General features: G+C 33.0%; 1 protein-coding gene across 1 annotated transcript in view; it reads right to left on the bottom strand.

Annotated features, from left to right (window-relative positions):
- The window catches only part of LOC111059115 (vacuolar protein sorting-associated protein 13A), a 93,796-nt gene that overhangs the window by 68,971 nt on the left and 11,944 nt on the right, over positions 1-12,881 (bottom strand). The window contains exons 2-9 of the mRNA XM_039432290.1: positions 11,157-11,331; positions 10,476-10,583; positions 9,575-9,701; positions 8,975-9,146; positions 6,376-6,584; positions 1,519-1,693; positions 987-1,115; positions 572-716 (exon numbers count right to left, since the gene is read on the bottom strand). Coding sequence (XP_039288224.1) covers positions 572-716; positions 987-1,115; positions 1,519-1,693; positions 6,376-6,584; positions 8,975-9,146; positions 9,575-9,701; positions 10,476-10,583; positions 11,157-11,297 — 1,206 coding nt within the window. The 5' untranslated portion in view covers positions 11,298-11,331. The remainder of the gene's footprint in view (positions 1-571; positions 717-986; positions 1,116-1,518; positions 1,694-6,375; positions 6,585-8,974; positions 9,147-9,574; positions 9,702-10,475; positions 10,584-11,156; positions 11,332-12,881) is intronic.

The raw sequence follows: 12,881 nt of genomic DNA, 5'->3' as shown, positions 1-12,881 counted from the left end.
TAGCGCTAAACGTAGATGATGAATATGGATGAGAAATACAATAACTGTAAAATATCGGTTGGTTTTCCAACGAATTTCTGCTTTGCTGAGCAGAAACTGAAATCGTGACACAAGCAGTGGTACTCATGGTAATGTTCACACATTTGGAGAATGAAGTGAGCACTCCCGTGAGATACAATGGTTTATGAAGGGTTTCTAATTCTGTTCAGCAGAATAGAACTGCATCGTTAAGCAAAGAATAAGGACATTTATTAAATCTGATGAACCATTACATCTACAAATCTATAGATTTAATGGTTAATGATATTTAATAAGTGTCCTAGAAACAGGGCCCAAGAATAATTGGTCAACTTTAATTGAATATATTTTCACGAAAGCGTAACTTCTATTCCCTCTCCCATGTATTATGTATTCAATTTGCACAAAAGCAACATAAAACAAGTTATTTCACACAACTAGAACAAGTGGACTTACTGTTTCAGAAAAGTTCCGAGCCACTAGGAAGTGATTAATGAATTAATTATAAGTGATGGTACATGATACAACCAATCACAATAATTTTTCAACTCACCAGAATTTTAGCATGCTCCTGTGCAATTACAATGTCCACAATATCTAGTTGATCTTCCAGCTGTTGAAGGTCCAATTTCAACTCAGTGTTGGTGGGATTCGAGAGAGTTTGTTTGAATGTGTCTCTGTAGCGCTTATAATTGTGCCTGAAACATCAAACCTCTTCGTCACAAATAATAAATTTCCCTCACAAAGGATACAATTTGAATTCAACAGTCAATTTTAAAAATTAAGGATCACAATAGGTGTAACATTTCATGAAGACCATTCGAAATCAATTGGTCTATCAATCAGAAGTTAATGTTAACAAAGAATAACAATCAATGAAAAATATTACAAATCAATGGAAAGAAACAGAAAATGAAGTGGAATGAACCTTTCACCATTCAGAAAATTTACACAAGAGTATAACTTACCTATGTGCTTGAATACGCTGCCATGTGTAAGGTTTGACTCTCTGTTCAACCAAAGCATTGTAAGCATACTTCCACCACTTGGCTGCATTGTTGGTGACAGTCACTCCTGGATGGAATTGTCTCAGTTTCCTATAAAACAAAAAATGTGAAAAATTAAAAATTTTATAATATTTTCTTATTAGCTCAAATGTATAGCAACTCCTATTTTGTAGTATATTTATGTACATGATTGCTTGTTAACAAATAAAATTATTATTTATTTATTTGAAAAAGGTTCAACTGGACAAATCATGCACCATCAAAACGATTCCAATATAGTACTGCAAGTGGACATCAAACAAAGAACTAGACTCAATGCATCCATCACAACATCACTGTACTTGGTTAACAATCTAAAAGAAGATAGATTTAGCGTTTCCTTTATAGACTCAATGTCAATCATGATCACCTCACCATCCCAATATCCCAATCACTCGAACAAAGAGGGGCAAAAACACATCTTCATACAAAAATGTGTAATTACGACTCTTACCTATTGATGTTGATCCTTTTGAATGATTCCACTAATTCGATGAGAGCCAGGTACTGTGGCCTGGTTAGTTGAGTGGCCGCATCTTGTAGAACAAAGTCAACCAGCAGCTTCGGGACTCGCGCCTCATTCGATTTGTTGACAATCACCTTCACTTTTGCCGTGATTGGTTTCAGAACTGCGAAAATAAGAAACATTGAAACGGTGGCACTTATTCAAGCCAACAATTTTGTATCTATGATTTAATACACTATTCCATTTTTATTAATTACTAAAAGGTAACCCGTGCTCCGCAAGGGTCTAAAAACCTGACAAACTGAAAACTTGACCTACTGAGATCTTGAAGAATTTAAAATAGGTATATAACCGTCCTCGGTAAATTAAGAATCTATATGCAAAATTTCAAGTTAATCAGTGGAGTATTGTAGACATGATAATGCGTCATTCGTGAATTTCCTATCCCTTACGTGTATGTGTATTATTTTATTACATTATAGATTATATTGATTAAATTAGTTTTCAATAAGAATTTGAAAGTTCATCAATAGTCTAATGTTATTGATAATTTCATTTTGAGAATTTATTATTTATTATTATAATAATTGAGAATTTATTTTTATCTAATCATTTTATACTACTCGCTTCTTTATTTATACTATATAATATTTACATTATTCTTATTTTTATACATCACTTGGGCTGCTTACTTACAGAGAGCGACACAACTGAAAATTGAAATATTTGCTTAAAAACCAAGAATTTGATTGATGTTATATAGTGAGTGTTATATAATGTTATATAGTTACATAGTGAGTGATGTGATGAGGCACAACGGCCAGTATCAAAAGACGTGGAACTCAAGGGCGGGGTTGCTCCAGTTTTCATCGCGTTGCTATCAACCGGTTGCTCAATGCATGTAAACAGCCAATGAAGTTGATCCAGTTTCCATCTTTTTACGGCACCTAGTTGCTCTATGTAAGCAACCAATAAAGTTGCACTAGTTCCCATAGCATTGCTATCATTCGGTTGCCCGCTATATGGGAGCAGCTTTAGTGTTTGTTTTATTTATTCATTTACAAAAAAAAGTTGATGATTGGGATAGAATCAAAAGGATTACCTCCAAACTGTTTCTCTTTCAAATTTTTACTGATAAATAACTAATTATTATTAAAAGAAAATCAAAATCAAATGCTATAAATTACCTAGCAGAAGTCTTTGGAGTGATTTAAAGTACTTTTAATATAAGTACTGATTGTAATTGTTATGGCAAATAAAAATCAATTACATTTTACAGCATTTAATTTGGATTTTCATTTAATGATAATTATTCATTCATTAGCATTTAAATAATTGAAATATCTCAATAATTTACATCTGATAATTGATTGATAAACACTGGCTAACTGCATTGCATTGAGTGAATGACTGACCGAAATCGAATTCTTCACCGTTGATGCTGAACGTCTCGAGGCCACGCTTCATGTCGTTGCGCCAGGTGTGCGGCGCTGCCTCGGCCAACCCCGGCGAGCTGCCCACCAGCTGCGAGCAGCTCGGGTTGCAGTAAACGGACAGTGACTCCACCCTCATCAGCTGATACACCGACGTCGATCCGGGGCTCGAAGTGGTCGGCTTCCACTTGCTACAACATGCAAAACACCTACTCGGTAAATAAATAAATGTAATTTTATTGCTATTCAACTGATCATAGTTACAGACAACGTCATATTCTAATTCTAATTCAACACACAACTAATTTGAATTCAAATTCAATATCAAACACACATACATCTATATAAAGATATAAAGTGAAGTCACTTAGTAATGGGTTGAAAAATGTTTTCACACGTCACAGTCATGATATCACTAACCGAGTATTATCAATTCACTGCAATTAATTACTAAAAGGCCATGCTGAGAAGATTGGTTTTTAGAATAGATTTGGAATGATAATTGTTCAAGTAATTAGGTAAATAGATCAAAATCAAGTAATAGACGACGATAATAATAATTTTTATTTGTTCATACAGTACAGTCATTATGAATCACAACTATACAATTGAACATTGTCAAGTACAAAGAAAATCTCTTCAATATTTAACAAAAAAATATATTTAACATAATAAAAAAAATATTAGCCTAAGATATCACATAATATTGTCACATAAAAATTCATTCACATTATAAAAACTTTTTTCAACAAGGAACTTATGAAGATCTTTTTGAAAGTCATGCTCTTAAAATCTATATTACCAGGCAACTTGTTTAGAAATTTTGTCCCTATGTAGCTAGTTTTTTTCTCAAAAAGAGTTAGCCTGTGAGGCTGAACGATAAAGTTGTTCCTGTTTCTTGTGAAGTGTGAATGTACCTGTGCATTGGACGTTAAACTGCCCATATTCTTAATCACATATAATAAAGTTTTAAAAATAAAAATACAAGGTACAGTGAGTATGCACAGCCTTTTAAAATAATCTCGACAAGGATGATTGAACCCCAATCCCACTAAACACCTAATAGCCCGCTTTTGCAGAATGAATATCTTATTTATGTTCTGCAGAGACGTGTTACCCCAGAGCTCAATTCCATATGCAATATGTGAATGAATGAGTGCGAAATATAACGTTTTTCCTGTCTCAGGGGGCACACACTTGACTATGTTTCGCAGAACAAATAAACTGCTACTGATTCTGTTCGCCAGTCTGTCAGTATGGGCATTCCATGAGAGATCCTTATCCACAATCAGTCCCAACAGACTCGCCTCTGTGACATTCTCCACAATAGAGTCACCAATGCTAATTACTGGTTCAAATACATAATGTTTGAAACCAAATTGAAGGCACTTACTTTTTTTAGGGTTCACTGACAATAATGATTTATTATAATATTGTACAACAGAATTTGTCTGTAGATTTGCTTCCACCTCCAGTTCATTGAGGCTGTTGTTGTTGAACATTATTGTTGTATCATCAGCGTATAATGTGATACCCACCTCTACTGGGACTGACGATTGCAAATCATTTGTATAAAGAATAAAAGCAATGGACCCAGAATGGATCCTTGCGGCACACCTCTTGTAACACTCAGTCGCATTGATTCAGCTACCTGGGATTGAGAGTCAATAGCAACAAATTGAAATCGATTTGTCAAATAGGACTTGATTAAACTACAACCGATTCCTCTAATTCCTACCTCTGAGATCCTACTGATAAGTGTATCAACATCAACACTGTCAAACGCTTTGGACAAATCCAAAAGTGTACCAATAACAAAGTTGCCATTATCAACCTGATCAATAACACTCTCAATAAAGGTTATAGCCGCAGTTATTGTTGATTTTCCTCTCACAAAACCATTTTGACAGGACGAGATTAAGTCAAATCGCTCTAGATAATCCATTATTCTGTTATAGATTAGTTTCTCAAACACTTTGGATAGAGCTGGCAAAATAGAAATAGGCCTATAGTTATTCACATCTGTTTTCACACCCTGCTTGAACAATGGTTTAACCTTGGCAATTTTTAGTAGATCTGGAAATATTCCAGTTTCTAAGGCATTATTTATTATGAAAACTAGTGGATCAACTATTTCATTACTACATTCCTTAATTACATCCACCGGGATATTATCAAATCCAACGCTATTTTTTGATTTGAGACTTCTTATTATTTCGAGTATTCTCTACTACATGTTGGAAAGAAGAATAGGCTATTTCTACAATTTGATTTATTTATAGAGGGGGCGTCATTAATTCGTAGATTTGATTTTGAAACATTGATAGTGGGTGCCATTGATATGAAGAAATTATTAAATGCATCAGCTACCTGCTTAGAATCTGTTATAACTTTCCCATCTTCTTCTAGTTCTATATTTGGCCGTAAAGGTTTTTTCCTACCTCTTAATTCATTTATGATCTTCCAGCTTGTTTTTGATTTATTTGAAGATTTCAAAATTAAATTACTTATATATTGCTTTTTTGCTTGAACAACTTTATTATCATACATTTTTGAATACGTTTTAATGGCTCCTCTTGATACTTACACCATTATTAATATTGTGTTTAGCTAGTTTTAGAAGATTTCTTATTTGCACAATTTCATCCGTGATCCATTCACCTCTAAATTTCTTTTTCTTCTGAGACTTTTTACGTCAACGTTTAAAGGGCAGTTTATTTTCAAGTGATTGAGTAAAGTTTCATGGAACCGCGCAAATTGGTTGTTTACATCTGATGCATCATAAACTAATGTCCATGATTCATCACCGAGAGATTTTTTAAGTTTTATTACATTCCCTTGTGAGAAATTATGGATTGGAGTGTTAAATAGTATCTGATTAGTCTGGGATCTCTTGAAAATATGAGCGTATTGCGTATGAAAAACCTGTGCAGTATGATCTGATAACAGTGTGTGAAGAATATGTACAGCATAAGATTCTACTTCAATATTAGTAATAATATTGTCAATGGCTGTCCTACTTACTCCAGAAATTCTTGTGGGCTCTTTAATGGTATAATGCAAATCAAATTGGTTTAGAATATTAATCAAGTTCCTATGTTCAGGAGAACTATTTAGTACATTTATATTATAATCGCCAGCAACAATAACTTTATCATGAGCATGACTACATATCCGATCAAATAACATTTCAAGCCCTTTAAAAAATACACTAATGTCACCGCTTGGGGATCTATACAAGCCAACAATAGTATAGGAATGTCCACCAATCTTAAAACCAAAGCCACACATTTCAATATCTCGAATATTACATAAATCAGCAGTATTCACAATTGTAAACTTGCAATTAATGACATCTGATAATTGATTGATAAACACTGGCTAACTGCATTGCATTGAGTGAATGACTGACCGAAATCGAATTCTTCACCGTTGATGCTGAACGTCTCGAGGCCACGCTTCATGTCGTTGCGCCAGGTGTGCGGCGCTGCCTCGGCCAACCCCGGCGAGCTGCCCACCAGCTGCGAGCAGCTCGGGTTGCAGTAAACGGACAGTGACTCCACCCTCATCAGCTGATACACCGACGTCGATCCGGGGCTCGAAGTGGTCGGCTTCCACTTGCTACAACATGCAAAACACCTCACTCGGTAAATAAATAAATGTAATTTTATTGCTATTCAACTGATCATAGTTACAGACAACGTCATATTCTAATTCTAATTCAACACACAACAAATTCGAATTCAATATCAAACACACATACATCTATATAAAGATATAAAGTGAAGTCACTTAGTAATGGGTTGAAAAATGTTTTCACACGTCACAGTCATGATATCACTAACCGAGTATTATCAATTCACTGCAATTAATTACTAAAAGGCCATGCTGAGAAGATTGGTTTTTAGAATAGATTTGGAATGATAATTGTTCAAGTAATTAGGTAAATAGATCAAAATCAAGTAATAGACGACGACAATGACACTTTGTAGAAATTGCCTTGCAGCCCATCTGAAGAAGTCATACAATATGGCGAAACATGTGTTACAAGAATAATGAGTATAAGTAATCTGTATAAATGAAAAAAATGACCCTATGGTCGAAACTAGTCGTTAAAATATTTTAAAGTTTTTAATAAAGGGTACTAGACTACAAGTTTTTATATTGTTTTTATTAATTTGAACAAAAGTAGCCCATATAGGTGAAGTGATTTTATGTAATATGTAGCCTTTATTATTTCTACAATAGAGAGAAGAAGGGAAATACATATCATCTTGTAATTGAATTGAAATTGTCAATTCTTGATTCTAGATTGTGAAACATACCTGTCACTGATTATACATATTTGAATTCTAAATTTTCTCATGAAATCATATACTACATAATATTATTTTTCTTTTTTGTAGTCTGAACACTGTGTTTCACCGCTTACTCTCTGATGATAAATGAGGTATGCATTTCACTTATCGAAAAGTACGTTTTTTAGACCAGGTACTTGTACAGTGTCTAAAACTACAGCAGAGTTGTTATTATAAAGTGTTTCGCCCTATATCATGGGATATCTACTTATGCTTTTGTTTCTCTATGACTCATTTTACCTATTGGTTGTTTCAATTGAGAAGCTCTGCACACACAGGCCACAGGCAAACGCTGACTCCGGATTAAGTGTTCTGTCCTCATAGCGAATGTGGATGTTGTGAACGAACACTTGCAGATTGTTCATTATTGTTGTAATTAGATTCTCGATAAAGCTCCGTGATTCTGGCGCATCTGCAAATCGAAACAAACATTATTTGAATATTTATATAAATTTTACAGCTCACACTGTAATTGCAATAAATGTATTTGTGGTATCCATATGAATTGAAAGTAGAAAAAAGGTATATTATTTTATTCTTTTTGATTTTTAAAAGACGTAGTCCTATCTTTCACAAGTATTTTCTATTTTTTTGCTGAAGGTGATGCCCACATGAGCTGTGGGCTTGGGTAATGAGGCGGATAATAATGAGAGATGAATGGACCTACAGTTTTAGGTGGGTTCCGAACCACCGGCCAGCGATATTACAGTTTATCGCTCATATTATTACTGTCCTCCAATGATTTTATTAAAACTTAATAGTAATCGATTATCACTTTTGAGCTGAAACAGAGTTGATTGATTTGAGTATTGTAATTGATTTGTTTGTTTGTTTTGTAGCTTACCACTTCCAAGAAGATTTTCCGCTTCCAAATCTTCCAGTTTCTTCCTCTTGGATGCTCGAGACAATCTTTTTTCTTTCTCAGAATCATATTCACGATCTGTTATTGGACCAGCAATCAGATAGACATCCTAAAACGTAAACAATTATAATAATAATTAGAAAATTGTATTGGAAAAACTTCAATAATTATACTTTACGCTCCAATAAGCTTTATTTCATGTCATCTCTGTCAAATCATTATAATAATTACATTTAAACAAGGAGTATTTCCATTTTTTCTGAAAATATTTCAATTTATTGTTGAATGTCAAACAATACAGTGGTTTGAATAATTGGCACACTAATTAAATTAGTCACTATTAAATTCATAATATAAGTCACTCTCTAAACATTTTTTCTACAATAATAATAATTATAGAAATAATTATAAATCTGACTTTGGTTTCTTTTTAATAAAAACATCAATGATTGCATTTATTTTCGTTTAAATGTACAAGATTCCTTAGATAAATATTGGATGCGACCATAGAGAAACAAAAGCATAAATAAATATCCCATGATATAGGGCGTTTATGTCGCAACTTTTACTGTTATCTCAAGCCGATATTCCACGTAGTTCTTTCCCGTGAAGCTGTGTGACGCTGGTAGTCTCTCATATTGTGCCGTTCATTCACTCTCACCCCAACAAAACAGTAAAAATCGACAATAATCGACAGTAATCAGCTTTAGTTAACAGTAAAAGTTGCGACACAAACGCCCTATACCATGGGATATCTACTTATGCTTTTGTTTCTCTATGACTCATTTTACCTATTGGTTGTTTCAATTGAGAAGCTCTGCACACACAGGCCACAGGCAAACGCTGACTCCGGATTAAGTGTTCTGTCCTCATAGCGAATGTGGATGTTGTGAACGAACACTTGCAGATTGTTCATTATTGTTGTAATTAGATTCTCGATAAAGCTCCTTGATTCTGGCGCATCTGCAAATCGAAACAAACATTATTTGAATATTTATATAAATTTTACAGCTCACACTGTAATTGCAATAAATATATTTGTGGTATCCATATGAATTGAAAGTAGAAGAAAGGAATATTATTTTATTCTATTTGATTTTTGAAAGACGTAGTCCTATCTTTCAAAGTATTTTCTATTTTTTTCGCTGAAGGTGATGCCCACATGAGCTGTGGGCTTGGGTAATGAATGACCACAGAGAGATGAATGGACCTACAGTTTTAGGTGGGTTCCGAACCACCGGCCAGCGATATTACATTTCATCGCTCATATTATTACTGTCCTCCAATGATTTTATTAAAATTTAATAGTAATGCATTATCACTTTTGAGCTGAAACAGAGTTGATTGATTTGAGTATTGTAATTGATTTGTTTGTTTGTTTTGTAGCTTACCACTTCCAAGAAGATTTTCCGCTTCCAAATCTTCCAGTTTCTTCCTCTTGGATGCTCGAGACAATCTTTTTTCTTTCTCAGAATCATATTCACGATCTGTTATTGGACCAGCAATCAGATAGACATCCTAAAACGTAAACAATTATAATAATAATTAGAAAATTGTATTGGAAAAACTTCAATAATTATACTTTACGCTCCAATAAGCTTATTTCATGTCATCTCTGTCAAATCATTATAATAATTACATTTAAACAAGGAGTATTTCCATTTTTTTGAAAATATTTCAATTTATTGTTGAATGTCAAACAATACAGTGGTTTGAATAATTGGCACACTAATTAAATTAGTCACTATTAAATTCATAATATAAGTCACTCTCTAAACATTTTTTCTACAATAATAATAATTATAGAAATAATTATTAAATCTGACTTTGGTTTCTTTTTAATAAAAACATCAATGATTGCATTGATTTTAGTGGAGATGCTTGCAATGATTTTGCATAAGAAGGAAATTGTTTACTTTTATTAAAGATACAATTCTAAAAAACATAGATTTCAATATTTGAACAGTTTGAAAGTCAATGTTGATAAAATATCCACTGATATGCCATGAATTATTAATTTTTTTTCGAATTCTATAGGTGATGTGATTCTATTCGAGCTTTATCCTATCTGTAGCTTTATGAAGCCTTCAATCATATGGAAAAGGTTAGCACAGGCCTACGATAAGCAGGAAGCAATTACACAAAGTTTCAATATTTTCAAATTGGGAGGGGGTGTGTTTAAAAATGGTTTTATTGAGGCCGTGGAGTTGAAAGGGTAGTGAATTATACACCTAAATATGCCTAATAATAAAAATATCACCAAGTTGGATAAATAAAACCCAGAAAACTCACCTCCACTTCGACTATGACTGGTTGACTGTACAGGCCAGACCACGGTATGTGCAGGCTCACCCTTCCAATCGTCCCTACTTTCACTTCTATAGGGAGATCTAGTTCATACTGAAAAATATAAAAATTGCGATTATACATATTATTGTACTTGCAAATGATAGCTCGTATGAGAGTTATAGATATTTGTGGAAAGATATACAACAGTTAATTATACCAACAGAATACACCGGAATATGAATAAAACAATCACATTATTAATTATAATTTCAAATTTCAACAATATCTCATATTAATGACGTAACCATTTTTTCTGTTCTGAAGTATAAATTTTATAAGTACTGATTTAGGTTCAGCATTTACAATGTGAATAGATGAACCAATAAGAATCAATAACTTAAGTGACTTTGGAAAACTATTATTCCATATTATTTTATGTGGGAACAATTAAATTGATGTATGCGTGTGAAGCTATTCAATCATTTTATCTGACATTTTCAAATTTATTCCTCGGCAATAGTCAATCTTCCCATATAAATTCCTATAATCTTTCCTATAGGTTCATTTAGAAAAAATATTGAAAATTGAACTCAAAAGTAACGCAAAAAATTGTATTCTAATATATACGGTACATTTTTTGTGTAGAGATTTTATGAACTAGAAACTCATAAAATAGAAACTCACAAGCGCATCAGGTTTCAACTTGAGCTCGGTCAGCTGCACATTTCCCCCGAATATTCCAACATTCAGATTCTCTGTATCGAGATCCTGTATATATTTTCCTAGATAGCGGTTGAGTATTGTCGCCACTACCCCTTCGAACATTGTTGCTAGTGTTTCGATCCTCTATCAGTTCAACCTGCAATTAACGAAAAAAATAGTTCTTAGTTATAATATTGAGAAATGAAACTTTTATCAATTAGGAAGATATTGAATATATTGATAGACGACAATAAATTAATACAGAACAAATATACACCACCTATATAGTACCTATATACACCACCTATTAATTTCTTGAGTGCTATAGAAGTTCTTATGATAATTTGTTTTCTATTTGAGAAGTATAAAAATTACATTTTCAACCTTAGAGTATTTAAATTTAGTTCGAGATAATTTTTTTAAGAGACTTGAACAAATCATATTATCAACAAAATAGGCTAACGCTAATTGTATAGTATGTAGTCTGAACTAAACATTTATAGTTTTGTGCTTTTGTTAAATTAATAAAACTGATTTCAGAAAGTTTCATACTTTAATATTGATTGAATTAGATTAGAAACTATAAACTTGAGAAATAATAACAATAAAAAAATAAAATAAGGCTTCAGTATTTTGAATGAAGTATTTTTTATTAATACATTGATTCATTAAAAGCTGATAATTTTTAATTATTTCAAATATTTCTCCTCTTCTACAACTGACTTGCAATCATGTATACCGCCTTTGAACCAGTAATGATTGATCAATTTATTCATCTACACATGTATAGACAGTTGCCTTTTTAGCCATTTCTTCTGAAGTTCAAAGTTCACACTAAAACTGGTAAGTGGTAGAAAAATACCTCTAGAATGAGGATAATAGCTTCAAACACCAAACAAGAGATACTAGGTTGTCTTCTTTAATGTGAAAAGTCAAGAAAATAATAGTGTAACAACAGAGAAACATTATATTATACATTATTGTACTGTTCTATTAGCTGTGGTTCAACATACATCGAAGAGTGAGTCAGTGGCCATAAAAAAGTGGGAACTCCCAAGATCATAAAGTAAGACGGCAGTCATAAAATAAGTCGAGGTAACATGAACGATTTTTCAAAGTCAAGCCAATCTCTGCGAAAGTATAGTACACCTATTTTCTCTTTCTCAGTTAACAGACAGTAGAATAAAACTTCATCTTATATGGCGACTACAAGTTATCAAACTTTTCCCTTAAGTGAAAATCAATCTCGTGACCGAACTAAGGTTGCTAGCATGAACGTCAGAGCACTTTCAAGAAGCAACAAGTAAATTTGCAGGGTTGAAAATGTTGCAATCGGAATTTTATTACTTTACTTGGATGTGGCCAATGTATACTGCATGCTGCAATGTGCTTTCGTGTACTGACGGTATCTTATTGATTAGCTGGTGTATTCTGTATTCTCCGCATTACAACACTCAGCACTCGGCACTCGGCACTGGTATAGTCCCTTACTGAACCCAATGGAAATACTCTGTATCTGTTAGTCAGCTCCAATACACTTGTATAATATGAGCTAATGTTTATTTTGTGTTGTGATGTATAGGTTCTAAAAGTTAACTGTTCAAAAACAACTTCCTTCATAACTTGTAACTTATAATTATTGATGAATATTGTGAATGCGGATATTAATATAAAATACTATTTTTGAAAGGAGGGTTCCTAGGGTTA

This window comes from Nilaparvata lugens, chromosome 7, assembly GCF_014356525.2.
Source record: "Nilaparvata lugens isolate BPH chromosome 7, ASM1435652v1, whole genome shotgun sequence".
NCBI classification, from domain to species: domain Eukaryota; kingdom Metazoa; phylum Arthropoda; class Insecta; order Hemiptera; family Delphacidae; genus Nilaparvata; species Nilaparvata lugens.
This window is presented reverse-complemented; position numbering and strand designations above follow the sequence as displayed.